A 14,184-nucleotide genomic window follows, 5' to 3' on the forward strand; every position below is an offset into this window, starting at 1 on the left:
AAATACTTCAGGCTTTGTGGGTCTCAGCCACTCAGTTCTGCTGCGTTAGTGCAAAAGCTGCTGCAGGCAGCATGTGAGTGAATGCACGGGGCTTCGTGCCAATCAACCTTTATTTACAGAAGGGGGCAGCATGCTGCATTTGGCCTGCAGTTTGCCGACCCTGCTGTAAACCATTATTCATCACCGCGTTTTCCTGCTCCCTCGTTTGGCGCGTACACATTCAGGATGGCCAAGCCTTCGTTCTGAATCGGCTCTTTCCGTTGTGTAGTGCCCGTCTCCGTCTGACTGTTCTGTTTGTTCCAGAGTCCACTTTATGGGGTGACAGGGCCACACCTGCTCCGCACGTCTTTTCTGTCCTTTTACTTCCAACCTGCTCACACCCTTAGATTTGAAGTGAGTTTCTTTAGACTCCGTAGGGTTGGCTCATGTTTTTCAATCACCTAGGCCAGTCTGTGTCTTTTAAATGTAAACATATTAGGCCTTAAATCTGCCATTTAATTTTTTGTTTTTTAGTTTTCATTTCTCTGCTTTTTCCTGCCTTCCTGCGAATTGCTTAAAAATCTGTTTATAGGCTTCCATATTGATTTGTCTGTACGTCGTCACCTGTTTTTAAATCAGCTGTTTGTGGTAGTAAAAGGTCCTTGCTGTTTTTCTGTGCAGCTCTGTGTATGGCCCACGGTGTTGGTTTGTGTGTATGAGTCTCATCCCAGTCTAGCAGGGATTTTGTCATTTTACCGGTTTGAGGAAGTGCAGAAACCTCCCCTCTCTCGGCATCACTTTACTCTCCCATTTTATAGTAAAATTGTCTTAATTATTTCCTCCACATGCATTTGGAACCACATTAGTGTTATAGCTGTATCTTCAACCCTCAAACATAATTTAGGAAAGTCAGGAAGAGAAGGAAATACTGTTGTGATTTCACGTATCTTTACTTACTGTATTCTTTCTTCTGTTTTCATTTCTCTTTCAGGGAATCTTGTTTTATCATTTCTACTTCTTGTATCTGTTCTTTTAGGACAGGTCTGCTGGCAATAAGACTGTTAGTTTTTCTTCATCTGAGAATGTCTTGATTTCTCCTTTAATCCCCAAAGGATATTTTTGCTGGGTATAAGATTCTTTTCTTTTCAGCCCTGGAAAAACATTGTGCTGCTTGCTTCTGCCTTCCATGATTTCTGAGGAGAAATCCACTGTCATTCAAAATCCTTTCCCCTGTAGGTGAGGTGGTGTTTCTCTTTGACTGTTAATTTTAATATTTTTTTCATTGTGCTTGATTTTTGGAATCCAGACTTTGATGTGTCTTGGACTGGATTTCTTTGAATTAGTGATATTTGAAGTTTTGTCAAAACTTTAGGGAAGTTTTCAGCCGTTATTTTTTGAGCACTTTTTCATCCCCTCTCCTTCTCTACTTCTGGGCTCCAGCGACACATGTTAGATCCTCTGCTGTGATTCCACAGGCCCTGAGGCTCTGTTCAGTGTTTTGTTTTTTTTAATTATTTTCCTCTGTTGCTCAATTTGAGTAATTTCTCTTGTCGCATCTTCCAGTTAGTTCACTGATTTTCCTCTGTCTCCATGCTATTGTTGAGTCCACCCATTTGTTTTCTGTTTTGGTTATTGTATTTTTTCAGTTCTAAAATTTTCATTTGGTTCTTCTTTGTAATCGTCTATTTCTTTGCTGAGACTTTTTTCTTCACTGAGTCTTTATATGTCTTCATTTAAGTGTGTAGTCGTTTGTGAAGCATTTTCATCATGGCAGCTTTAAAATCCTTGTCAGATAATCCCAACATCTTTGTCATGTCAGTTGTGGCATCAAGCAATTGTCTTTTTTCCCTCTCATTTTGAGATCTTCCTGGTTCCTGGCATGGTGATTGATTTTCGATTGAAGCCTGGACATTTCTGTCTTACGTATGAAAATTTGGATCTTATTTAACTTTCCTCTTTTAGCTGACTTTCTCTGACACTGTGCCGTCAGGGAGGAGGGGTACTAGTTACTGCCAGATCGGGGAAGAATTCCAGGTTTCCCTCGACCTCATCAGCAGCCAAGGGGGGTGCTCCCCATTGCTGCAGGGTGAACCCCCACTTGGCCTCCATTGAGACCTCCTGGCTGGCAGGGTAGGGATGCCCCGTGACTGCTCCATGGAGGGCTGCTGGAGGTTGGTGGTGGTGCAAGTTCTGACTCCCCTTGGTCCCCTGACACCAGCCCAGCGAGGAAGGTGAGGGGCCCCCCACTCGGGCTGGGAGGAGGCCGAAGTCCTCTGAGCCCTGTGGGGTGTGAGGCTCGCCAGCCGCTGGCTGGGATGAAAGTGCTGGTTTCCCTCACGCCACCCTGGGGGGAGTGTCAGGTGCCTCCTCCCACCCGGGGGGTAGAGGTCTAGACTTTGCAGGCGGGGGTGGGGGGGCCAGGTTTTCTGGGTGTTTGCTGGAGGAGGGCAGCTCTTGTCCAGAAGCTTCTCGTCTCACTGGGCTCTCCCGCTCCTGGTCCTTTGGCCAGCGAGAGCGACCTTGGTTGGAGGTTTTTGTTTGTACCCGTTGGCATTTCCAGTTGCTGAAGTCTTCAAATCTGAGGTAACGTGAGGCAGGAAGAAACCCAGAGAACTCTCCGCCGTCTTTCCTGCCCCTGAGGGCCCCAGTCAGCTTCCTCCTTCCGCCCGCCCTCCAGAGTCTCCCGGCATGCTGTCACATGGGACTCCAGGGAGGAGCAGTCTCGCCCTTCATCTCAGAGCAGAGGCCCCTGCGCTGTCTTTAAAACATTTTTCCTCCCCGTTACTCAGAGCGGGTTATTCCTGCTGAGCTGTGGGGCTTCGCTGACTTTGCTCTGCCACAGCCGCTCCACTCCTGATCTCAGCTGGTGGCTGTTTCATTTCACATGTTGTCCTTCCAGTTCTAAGTTTTCCATTTGGTTCCTTCCGGTCGCCTCTCTTTGTCCCGGGAACTTCTGCCCTTCCGTTCACTTTAGGAGCGTTCAGAGCAGCGCCTCACGGGGCCTGGCTCTAACGACCACACTGAAGTTTGTGTCTGACGCTCAGATGCCTGGGGCATCCCGGGGTGGGGCGTCTGCCGCCTGGCTTTCCCCCGGGCCTCTCAGGGTCGCCCAGTTCTTGGAGTGCTGGTTAATTTTGCAGGCTGGGTGTTTTTGATATTACGTTGTGAGTCCCCTGGAGGATTTTCTTTTCTTAGGCGGGTGCTCAGCCTGGTTGTACACAGATGGCAGGGGGTGGGAGGGGGCTTCCACATCAGTCCAGCTCTTAAGGCCTCCCTGGTGTTGGTCACTCGGGTGAGGCTGGCACCAGGAGCTGACAGACTCGGCAGTTCAGCTCCCAAGGCCCCTCTGCACGGCCCACGTGTTCAGCTCGCGAAGGCCGAGAGGGAGCCGGCACGTGTCCATCCACCACAGAGCCAGGACGCCCTCCCAGCCCTGCCGGCAGCGCTCTGGCTCCTCTGGACGGAGGGGCGGGCTTTCTTTCTCTGCATCCAGCAGGCTTGGGTTGCCCAGGTGGCGCTCGTGGTAAAGAACCCGCCTGCAGGTGCAGTAGACGTGAGAGGATCCCCTGGAGGGGGGCACGGCAGCCTGCTCCAGTGTTCCTGCCTGGAGAAGCCCATGGACAGAGGAGCCTGGCCGGCTACAGTCCAGGGGGTCACAGAGTGGGACACGCTGAAGCGACTTAGCACACACACATCCAGCGTGCAGTTCCAGACCTCAGGCTGCCCTTGGAGCAGAGGTGGAAGTGAAAGTGAAAGTCGCTCAGTCATGACCCCAAGGACTGTACAGTCCATGGAACTCTCCAGGCCAGAATACTGGCGTGGGGAGCCGTTCCCTTCTCCAGGGGATCTTCCCAACCCAGGGATCGAACCCAGGTCTCCCGCATTGCAGGCGGATTCTTTACCAGCTGAGCCACCAGGGAAACCCCAGAGGTTTGAGATAGAGGTGGAGACAAAGGGATGGAGGCAAAGGGAAGGGCCTGTGAGGGCCGCTCCTTCTGCGGGGTCGCCGCTCCGGCCAGCCGGCCTGCTGCTGTCTGCTTTGGGCTCCTCAGTTAACTGTCTGCCTCCCGTCTTGCCCAGACCTCTTGGTCCCAGTCAGCGGGGAGAGGGTGGCCGCAGGCGGCCCTGGAGTCTTGGGCTAGTCCCGCTGATGCCGGCGCTCTCGAACCTGCCGTGCTGGTTGCCGCCTCACGCGGGCGATCTTGGCCGCAGTAAGGGAGCTGTCCTCGAGTTGCCCCATTTCCGAGACGGCAGTCGGAGCCAGATGGGGGCTCTTCTAGAGCCTGGACCCTGAGATGCTGGGGTGTGCCCCCTGCGAGGACACAGGTTCTGGGGATCCTCTCAGCGGCCCCCACTGCCTCCCCTGGCGGGGGTGGGGAGAGCAGGGATCTTGGCGCAGGAGTCAGGGGTTGCGCCTCAGCGGCCAGGGGGTGCTGTGCAGGCCCCCAAGCTCTCAGTCCCCGACCACTAGGCTGGGGCGCTTCCCCGGGGTGGCCTGTGCTCGGAGGAGCGCAGGGCTATGCAGGTGGAGTTGGGGACCGGCCGCGTCCTGTGTGTGCAAACGCAGCTCCGCAGGGGTGAGGTCTGCCGGGCAAGGGTCGTTGCAGCCTGTCCCTGGAACCCACGGCCCGGGGACCCACAGAGAAGCCTGTCCCGAGCAGGTGCGGCAGCAGCGTTTCCTGAAAGGCCCGGTCCCGTCCTGACGCGGGCGCTGATGCAGAAAAGCCCTGGGGGGTGGCTGGGCCACCTGAGCCCGATGCTGGGCCCGGAGGCAACCTGGCCCCCGCCCACCGCCGTCCGGGTGGGTGTGCGCTGTGGGGTGGGCGGCTGCGCGCCCGGCCAGCCGGGACCTTGTAAGAGAAGCGACCCTCAGATGGTGGGGACGTTTCTGCTCCAGGTCGCAGCTCTGAAGCCCCCAGTGTCCGCGGGTCACGGCCAGCGCTGGGAAGGGCAGGACGGAGCCGAGACTGGCGTTGCAGCCGCCCCGGGAGCCTCTCCTGGGCAGCCTCTCCCCCTGCCTCGTCCGTGGTGCCTCTGGAACGCGCGGCCCCTCGGCCCCCACCCACGAGGGAGGGTGACCACCTGTCACACCAGCGAGGTCACACTCCCTGGGGACGGGGAAGGGAGGCCAGAGAACCGAGTCTCTTGTCGGCAGAAGCCGTGAGGCTTCCAGCCCAGGTTTGGTTACAAAATTTCGGTCCATTTCTGGAAAGGACTGTGTTACAGGAGAAGAGTGTTTATAGAGTTGTTAACAATGATAATATTTGCTAATGGCTTGTACTAATGGCCCTAAGAAATAGATTGCTTTGTTATTAGAAGAAAAATTAATGCTGGACTGAAAGGCGCAGAGAGAGGCACCTTCAAGTTTGGCCGAAGGACCTGAAAGTGAAGAACTGGGGGCGGATCTCAGTCTCTGAGTCGCCAGGCGTCGGTCACTGAGCCGCGTTCCTGGAGAAATGAAAATCACTCACAGCGTGACTTTATGCAGGCTTCCCAGGGGGCCCAGTGGGAAAGAGTCAGCCTGCCAACGCAGGCGACCTGGGTTCAATCCCTGAGTCGGGAAGATCCCCTGGAGGAGGACATGGCAACCCACTCCAGTCTTCTTGCCTGGAAAATCCCATGGACAGAGGAGCCTGGCGGGCTGCAGTCCGTGGGGTCACAAGGAGTCGGACATGACTGAAGCGACTTAGCACACACGCATGATTTTATGCAAGGTGCAAAACCTAACAAAATTACCTACCCTGATATACTATTGATAAGGATGGTCTTGTAAATGAAAGCTTACGTCCTTCAACTTAATATTAAAGATATCCCAACCGTTTGCTGTACGTGGCTGCTTGATTATTGTTATTTTTTTAAAGTCTTTTTCTTTACCGACTTCTGAGTGGCTCTGTGGATGTTCACGTCCACACTTGGTTGCCAGTCCCGCATGCTGCAGTCGGGGGGCATGGCTGTGGGTGAGGGGACGCCTTGCTTCAGTGTGTATGTGGTGTGTGTGCATCTGGGTGTGTGTCTGTGTGTCCAGGTGTGATGTGTGTGTATCCGGTGTGTGTGGGGGGCGGGTAGCAAGGGTGGGGACCAGTGGCTTGGCTGAGGGACAGCAGAGGTCCCCTGTGAGAGTGTGGCCAGAGCACACTTACTTAACATCCAAGCAAGTTCTTTGTGATTGTACATTCCAGTAAAGCCTTATAAATTCATCCTTTACTTCTCTTGTGATTTGTAGTGTATTAGATAAGTTGTAGAATTCATCGTCAATGAACAAAAATGACCAAAATGAGGGTCGTAGCTGGACATTAGGTTTTCAAGAGGTTTAATAATGTAGAAAAAAAAAATCAAAGATGTATTCAAACGAGAGTTTTTTTCCAATTTTATGAAAAAGCTGCCTCTTCTTTGTCTTCTTTTATTTTGAATTTGCTTAGTTTTTACAGCATTGCAAAAGTTGATACCACTGAAGATTTCCATTTTAAACTTAAAAAATGCGATCCTAAGCTGCACTTCAATCACACAAATCCTAAACTTCAGCACTGGGCCACGTGCAGTTTAACCCCCCAGGGCAGGAGGGCGGCAGGGAGAAGCACCTCCGGTGAGCGAGTGGTGGTTCTGTCTGCTGGGCTTGTCGTCCGCTCCTGCCCTGCGTCCTCCAGCGGGTGATGAGTCGTGACCGCATCACTCACGTTTACTCTTGGGACACAAATGGTTCTTTCTGCACGTCCAGCTGTTTTCTTTCTAAACACTTTTATCACGGAGGTAGTACATGCTGTTCCGTGGAAAGATGGTCTTATCCTTAATAAACAGTAGCTCTATAGTTCTTTGTTTTATGACCAAGTTGCCTAAAGAGCTGTTTCTCAAAATCTGTAATGTCTGTAGAGAGTAGTTAAACAGTTTGCTTCTGTTGGATTCCACATTGAGTCTTCTTAAGACCGGGAGAAGTGAAGCCACACTGGGATGAGGACAGAGGACACTCAGGGTGGATGTCTTCAGCGTCCCCGCGGTGTGCACCAGCAGAGCCCACTGCCCACGCAGGAAGACCAGGTGAAGGCGTGTCTGAGCACGTCCGGCGCTGCCCGCTGGGCATCTGGGAGATGGCACAGAGTGCGTTCTGTTAGCTCACCCGAGACTTTCTCTCTTAAATGTTCAAGGCCCTTCAGGCTGTGACGGAACAAAAGTTCTCACAGCCTTGCGGACTGTCCCTCAGATCGCGAGCATCCTTTCCAAGTACCAGTGTCAGGGGCTGCCTTGTGGCATTGGGTCAAAGTGTCCCCCCCAAGCACGATGGTAAAGTACCTGTCCAGTAGGGACCTTGCTAGCGTTGCTAGTCACCCAGTCGTGTCCGACTCTTTGCCACCCCATGGACTGCAGCCCGCAGGCTCCTCTGTCCACGGGATTCTCCAGGCAAGAACACTGGAGTGGGCTGCCATTTCCTCCTCCAGGGGATCTTACCGACCCCGGGATCGAACCCGGGTCTCCTGCACTGCAGGCAGACGCTTTACTCTCTGAGCCACCGGGGAAGCCCAGGAACCTTGCTGCCTGTGGTTTTAAACTCTGGAGACTTGTGAGTTCCGAGCTGTGGCAGGGAGTTCTTGGGAAGCCATGGGTTTGAGACGACAGGAGAATATTTTCGCGGCGGTTGCGTCCAAGCCCTCTTGCTGTGCGTTGGTTTCCGCGGTGGTTCTGTGGCTGGCTCCGCCACGGCTGGCTCACGAGGGTGTGCGGGGAGCCCAGGTCGGGGGCCGGGGCAAGAGTTTGGCAGGGCGGGTCAGAGCTGGGGGTGCAGCTGAAGGCCCGTGTGTCCTGTAGGACCCGGGGGACGGCTCTGCCTGGAGCGAGCCGTGGCAGAGGGTGTTCGTCGGTCCGTGACTCCTCAGCTGCACGGCACACGGGCACACACCACACAGATGCACGCACACGCAGACACGCGCAGAGTCGGGAGGGAGCTCCCACGGGGCCGGGGGCCGAGCGGGAGGGACGTCTGTGCCATCGGACAGGCGGGGGTGTCGGGGTGACACGGGGGTTTGAGTTGGATCCGCTGCACCTGCCTCCATGATTAAGGTGGTTTCACGACCGCACATCCTCCGGGCAGCGCAGAGCGTAAACAGCACAACGTGTGCCCGGGTGTCTCCCGGAGGCTTGGCGTCAGCCGTGTCTGGTCCCAGCGCCTCGGCTGAGACGAGACAGGACCTCTGACTGTTCAGCTGGGCCCGCGCGAGGGTCCGCTCAGAGACTTTTATTTTATTGAAGGATGATTGCTTTACAGACTTCTGCTGTTTTCTCTCACACCTCAACGTGAATCAGCCTCAGGTATACATACATCCCCTCCCTTCTGCAGCCCCCTCCCCACCCCACCCTCTAGGCTGATACAGAGCCCCTGTTGGAGTTTCCTGAGCCGTACAGCCAGTTCCCGTTGGCTGTCTATTTGACATACGGTGATGTAAGTGCCCGTGTTGCTCTCTGCATACATCCCACCCTCTCCTCCCCTCTCCCCACGTCCATAAGTCTATTCTCTATGTCTGTTTTTCCACTGTTGCCCTGTAAATAAATTCTTCAGTACCATTTTTCTAGATTCCATATATATGCATTAGAATGCGGTATTTCTCTTTCTGACTCACTTCACTCTCTATAATAGGTTCTAGGTTCAGCCACCTCATCAGAAACTGACTCAAATGCGTTCTTTTTTGTGGCTGAGTAATATTCCATTGTGTGTATGTACCACAACTTCTTTATCCATTCATCTGTCGTTGGGCATCTAGGTTGCTTCCAGGTTGTAGCTATAGTAAATAGTGCTGCCGTGAACAGTGGGATACATGTGTCTTTTTCAATTTTGGTTTCCTCAGGGTATATGCCTAGGAGTGGGATTGCTGGGTCATATGGTGGCTTTATTCCTAATTTTTAAGGAAGCTCCATACTGTCTCCCACAGTGGCTGTACGCTCAGCGACCTATTATCATCACAGGGCCAAACACTCTGCCCTCGGGGGAGCAGAGCGCCTCCGTTTCTGACCCAGTGGAGGCCGGCGCCCGGTTACCCAGTGCACAGTGATGGACTTTCCCCCACGCTCCCCGCACCCTGGAGGCCCTGCGGCTCTGTCCCCCGGGGACCCCAGCCCCTGGCCTTCGGGGAGGCGTGCCTGAGGCTTGCTCTTCATGCTGTCCTGGAGCGCAGCTGCCTCGGGAGGAAAGCCTCTCTCTGCCGCCAAGCTTGGCTCACTGCGCACCCAGCAGGACGGCCTGGTGAGGTCCTCTGTCCCTCGAGCCCCGGGGTCTCACAGTGGCAGGGCTGTGACCCGATGTGGGCACTGCCAGCCTGCACGCTTGCTGAGTCGCTTCTGTCGTGTCCACCTCTTTGCGACCCTGTGGACTGTGGCCCACCAGGCCCCTCTGTCCATGGAATTTCCCGGGCAAGAGTACTGGAATGGGTTGCCATTTCCTCCTCCAGGGGATCTTCCTGACCCAGGGATCAAACTCACATCTCCTGCATCTCCTGCCAGCCTGGGAGGTCACTGAATCCGAGCTCCCAGAGCCTAGAGCTGAGCAGGGGGCTCCTGCCTGGGTTGGGTAGCCTTGGGGGTCTTCTGCCTCTTGAGTGGTCTTATCCAAGCGTGAAAGGAGGTGGAGGGAGCCCTGGCCCTCCTCCCCCGGCTCGGTCCCCGAGAGGACAGAGGACTGGCTCGTGGTAGGGGGCAGTCTCCGTCTGCCTGACCCAGTCGCGGGCGCCCCCTGCACTGTTTGTCCCCGGGGTGGCCGTTGCCACAGGCGGAGTCTTTTTCTTCATCTCAGGAAATTAAAAAAATCACCCTGAGAATGTCACTTTGCTTTAGTGATTTAGTCCAGCAGAGGTTTTAGAAAGGCTGCCAGTAAGACTGCCGTCCCAACAAGGCTGCTTGACTTGGCTGAACTGTGGTTGAAAATCTTTGACTTCTGCTGTAGGTGTGTGTGTTGGGGGGGGGGGGGAGGGGGCGGCGATTATCCAGAGTTAAAAAAATCCTTGTTTGATCAGAGCAGGTGTTGGCACTGGGCTTGGAGCCTCAGCTTGCTCCCTGCTTCATGTTTGGAGAAGGGTCTCTAAGCCCACCAGCCCTGGAGGCAGTGGGAGACGCTGGCCGACCTCTGGCAGAACCGGGGCGGTGGGCAGGGGGCGGCGTGAGTGGCCGGACCCCAGGGGTGCTGCTGAAACCCTCCAGTGACGGACGGCCCCACCACGAAGAGGTGCTGGGGTGGGGGCGGGGGAGCCCTGGGCCAGGGAGGCGCCCAGGGAATCAAGCGTCCATTCCAGAACCTTCTGTTCAGAAGTTTGTTTGAAAGGGGACATTGGGTTGTGACTTTATAAAAGGAGAGGGGACGCCCAGGAGCCTCGGCCAGTGATCCTGCGGCAGGGCACAGCCGGCCAGTGACCACGAGGGTGCCTCCTGCTGCAGTAGGAACAGCTCGGGGAGCGCCATCTGGGCGTGGATGCCGCCCCGGTGGGGTGGGGGGCGCTGCTTGGGGAAGGCGCAGCGGCCAGCGTGGGCGCCGGGCCCTTTGTCCACCCAGCGAGTCTGGTGCCGGCCTCGATTTGGTTCCGTCTGGTCTGAAAGCAACTCCAGCGCCTTGTGTCACTTACCCTTTCACGGAAGACTTTGGACTTTTTATCTAATCTTGTATGCAGTGCAGGATTATGCGGAATGCAAGCCAGGGGAGAGAAATGCTAGTAAGTGCAGAAAAGGAAAGTGTCCCCAGTTCCCACCATCAGCTCTCTGCGGGTGTGCCGCCCGGGTCTGTCTCTAGGCGTGAGCGGCCATTCCCACGTGTGTGTCCACACGACGGGCACTGCTGAGGCCGGAGGCGCCTCCGCGCCGGCGCAGGCAGGATGACCCGGGGACCACGTGCCACTTTCCCTGACCGTGCCCGTGACTGATTCTTGGAGCCACATGCAGCCAGCAGCACCGGAGACAAGTGACAGGCTCTGAGCGGGTCATCCCGCCAGCCATGCATGACTTAGGACCGACCTCTCCCAGGCTCTCGAGGCCCCCTCAGTGGAGAGGACGGTTTTGAAGACGAGGGTGTGACACGGACCTGCAAACATGAAGCGACACGCAGCAGGCTCCGAGGCCCCGGGGCAGCAGGCGAGTGAGGCGGGAAGGGACCTGCCGTCTGTGCCAGACCCCTCCCTCCTCGCCCCGACCAGGTGGCTTCCACAGCCCCTGCCGGTTTCCGCTGCCGGCCCACGTGTCATCGGGAGGTTCGGGCCGAACTCTCGGCCCAGCAGACGGAGGGGCCGAGGGAGCCGGGTGGGACCGGCCTCTGTTCCAAGCCCGTCACTCACCAAGTCCTGCTTTTTGATTGCCGCCCTGCCAGCCACGCTTCCCAGGTGGCTCAGTGATAAAGAATTCGCCTGCCACAGCAGCAGATGTGGGTTCCATCCCTGGGTCGGGAAGATCCCCTGGAGAAGGAAATGGCAGCCCACTGCAGTATTCCTGCCTGGGAAGTCCCACGGACAGAGGCATCCGGTGGGATCCAGTCCTTGGGGTCACAAAGAGCTGGACATAACCTAGCGCCTTAACAATAACAGCAGCCCCCAGCACAGGCTCACCCAGGACGGCCTCTATCCGGATCCTGGATTCTGGGCTTGTCCTTCCTCGATCAAGCAAGATGTAGATAGTGGGGTTTTTTTTTGTTTTTTTTTCAGATCCGCATGATCTCTATCCCTTTTTAGAGAAAATAGTTCTGTTTGTCACCGCGTCTGTTAACATGTACAAGCGGTGCACGTGTAAAAGATTGTATCCTGCTGACGTGGTGTTGTTTTTCTTCTCACCCAAGCAGCAGATAAAGCTGTGGGTGAGCTGAGTGTAGCAGAAGATGGCGAGAGTCAGCCTGGAATTTTTCCCTGTTGGGGTGTTAGAGCCCCCCACCCCACCCCAGTGAAAGCACCTCAGTCTCAGGCCCTCTGCGAGGCTCCACCCCCAGATGCCCCTGCCCCACCTTCTCTCCCGGGCAGCCCCCTCCCAGCCTCCTCTGGTCTGACCGCTGGCAGGCCGGGGGCAGATAACCCTCGGGAGCAGGGGGTACAAGAGTGGTCACAGCTTCGGAGAGTTAGAGCCTGGGAGGGAGGCCCTGGGTGGAGGCTCTACTGGGTCGGGTCTGCCCAGCTAGCTTCCAGCTCTTCTGCAAGAGTGTCCGTTTCCTGCCCCACCCCAGCACCTCTGACCCTGGGGACACCCCGCTCTCGGAACTTCGAAGCGTCTGAGCTGGTTCTTGTAACTTGATTTCCTTAGGCCACTAGGCCACAGGTGATGCAAGGTCATCCCAAGTGTCCCAGTGCCGTCCTTTCATTTAGCTCTTGCGGGTCTCTGAGCCAGCCCAGGGCCGCGAGGAGTCGCCATGTGCCTCTGCGTGCAGGTGGACGGGGACCTGCTTCGCCGGCGGGCTTGGGGGACGTAGCCTGTTCTTGCTGGGGGCTTGACCTGCAGCCGCCCTGCTTCCAGGTCCTGTCCTTGGCGAGGTCTTTCTGGGCCCCGTGTTGGGTTATAGGCTGTCACCTCGCACTTCCCACGGCTGTGTTTGCGTCCTTACCTGAGGCCCGTGGTGACGACTGGGTCTCCAGTCGAGGGTGTTCCGTGCTGTCCTCCCCCGCCCACCCAGGTGCCCCCTTCCTCCTCCTGCACCCGAGTGGGTGGTTGGACCCCGAGCCCCCTGCTGTCCCCAGCTTGGTGTGGCCCTGACCCACTGCACACTGCGGTCCTGGTCTGTCCCGGGCCGCCTTCCCACTTCATTTCTGAGCAGACTGAACCACAGGTGCTGGGGCATGAGCACCTTTCCCCGGGTTCGGCACGGGAGCCGGCCTCAGAAGTCGCAGCCCACTTCGGTCCCTGTGGACGAAACACCCCGTCTTCAGATGGCATGGACTGGGGTCCCAGCCTTATTTAGCGCTGAGGCTTAAGATGACACGGAGCTTGTCCTCTGCCTTTGCGGCGCCTGCTGAATTGAATGCAGGGCGCCCCAGCGCCGTGGAGCCGCTCTCCTGCCGTCCAGGTGAGTCCTGTGACCTGGTATCTTTGCAGATGCCTGCTCTGTGCCTGTTTCCGAGATCATCACCGTTGAGGAGACGGACGTTAACGGGAAGCAGTACACCAGCGGAAAATGGCAGAAAATGGAAAAGCCGTACGCGTTCACAGGTGACGTGCCCGAAAGTCCTCGCAGCTCCAGGCAGCTCACGTGAAAGAGAACTTCCTTGTCATTCGCTTCCCGGACTCACTGTGTCCTTGGTTTATCTTTATAGAAAGGTCCTTATGTCATTTTTCCAAGCTCCGGTTTTTTTTATTTTTTATTGAGGTACAGTGGTTTACAGCCTGTGTTCATCTCTGCTGTAGAGCAAAGTGGACCAGTTGTGCACATCCAAGCTCTATTTTTAATGTCTTGTTCATCTTTTTTATTTCTTTATTATTTTTTTTTCACAAGGGTTAAAAGAACTGAGGGGTAGGATCTCTTTCCTCACATACGCTGGAGGGACGAACCAGTCAGGACAGGGGCGCGTGGGGGAGCCGGGTGTGGCCCGGGGTCGCGTGCGGGGCCGCGCTCACGCCTGTGTTCTCCGCGCAGTGCACCGCGTGCGGAGGGCCCGGCGGCGCCGCTGGAGGTGGGCGCAGGTGACGTTCTGGTGCCCGGAGGAGCGGCTGTACCACCTGTGGCTGCAGACCCTGCGGGAGCTGCTGGAGGCGCTGAGTACGTGCCTGCTTGCGCTCAGCGCAGAGGCGGGCGTGGCGAGACGCTGTGACTGCTGAACACTCTGCTGGTTAGAGGACCGCGCAGGGGGGGTGCCCGCAGCCTGGCCCCCGGGCGCCGGCTCCTTCACTTATGGACGCCAGGCTGGGGCAGGCCCCTTGGTGTGGGCCTGGGTTTCTTCTCCTGGGAAGTGGGGTGGTGAGACCTGAGCTCAAGGTGGACAGAGGACTAAACCGGGTGCCCGGGGGGCGCAGCTGTGTCCACGTGGGGGTGTCTGAGCTGTGAATTACTGCTGGGTAATGAGGGTCCGTCTGTCCCACTCAAAAAACAGTAGGTGTCAGCTCGTTTTGTACCTGGAACACCCATGTTGTTTGAGTATATATATTTTTTGAATTGAAGAATAGTTGATTTACAGTTTAGTTCAGTTCAGTCACTCAGTCGTGTCCGACTCTGCGACCCCATGAACCACAGCACGCCAGGCCTCCGTGTCCATCACCAACTCCCAGAGTCCA

General features: G+C 56.1%; 1 protein-coding gene across 1 annotated transcript in view; it reads left to right on the forward strand.

The window, feature by feature from the left end:
• CERK (ceramide kinase) overlaps positions 1 to 14,184 on the forward strand; it is a 38,774-nt gene that overhangs the window by 7,798 nt on the left and 16,792 nt on the right. The window contains exons 3-4 of the mRNA XM_043441307.1: positions 13,012 to 13,125; positions 13,550 to 13,672. Of these exons, the coding sequence (XP_043297242.1) occupies positions 13,012 to 13,125; positions 13,550 to 13,672 (237 nt within the window). The remainder of the gene's footprint in view (positions 1 to 13,011; positions 13,126 to 13,549; positions 13,673 to 14,184) is intronic.

Source organism: Cervus canadensis, chromosome 21 (genome assembly GCF_019320065.1).
Source record: "Cervus canadensis isolate Bull #8, Minnesota chromosome 21, ASM1932006v1, whole genome shotgun sequence".
Classification (NCBI taxonomy): Eukaryota; Metazoa; Chordata; class Mammalia; order Artiodactyla; family Cervidae; genus Cervus; species Cervus canadensis.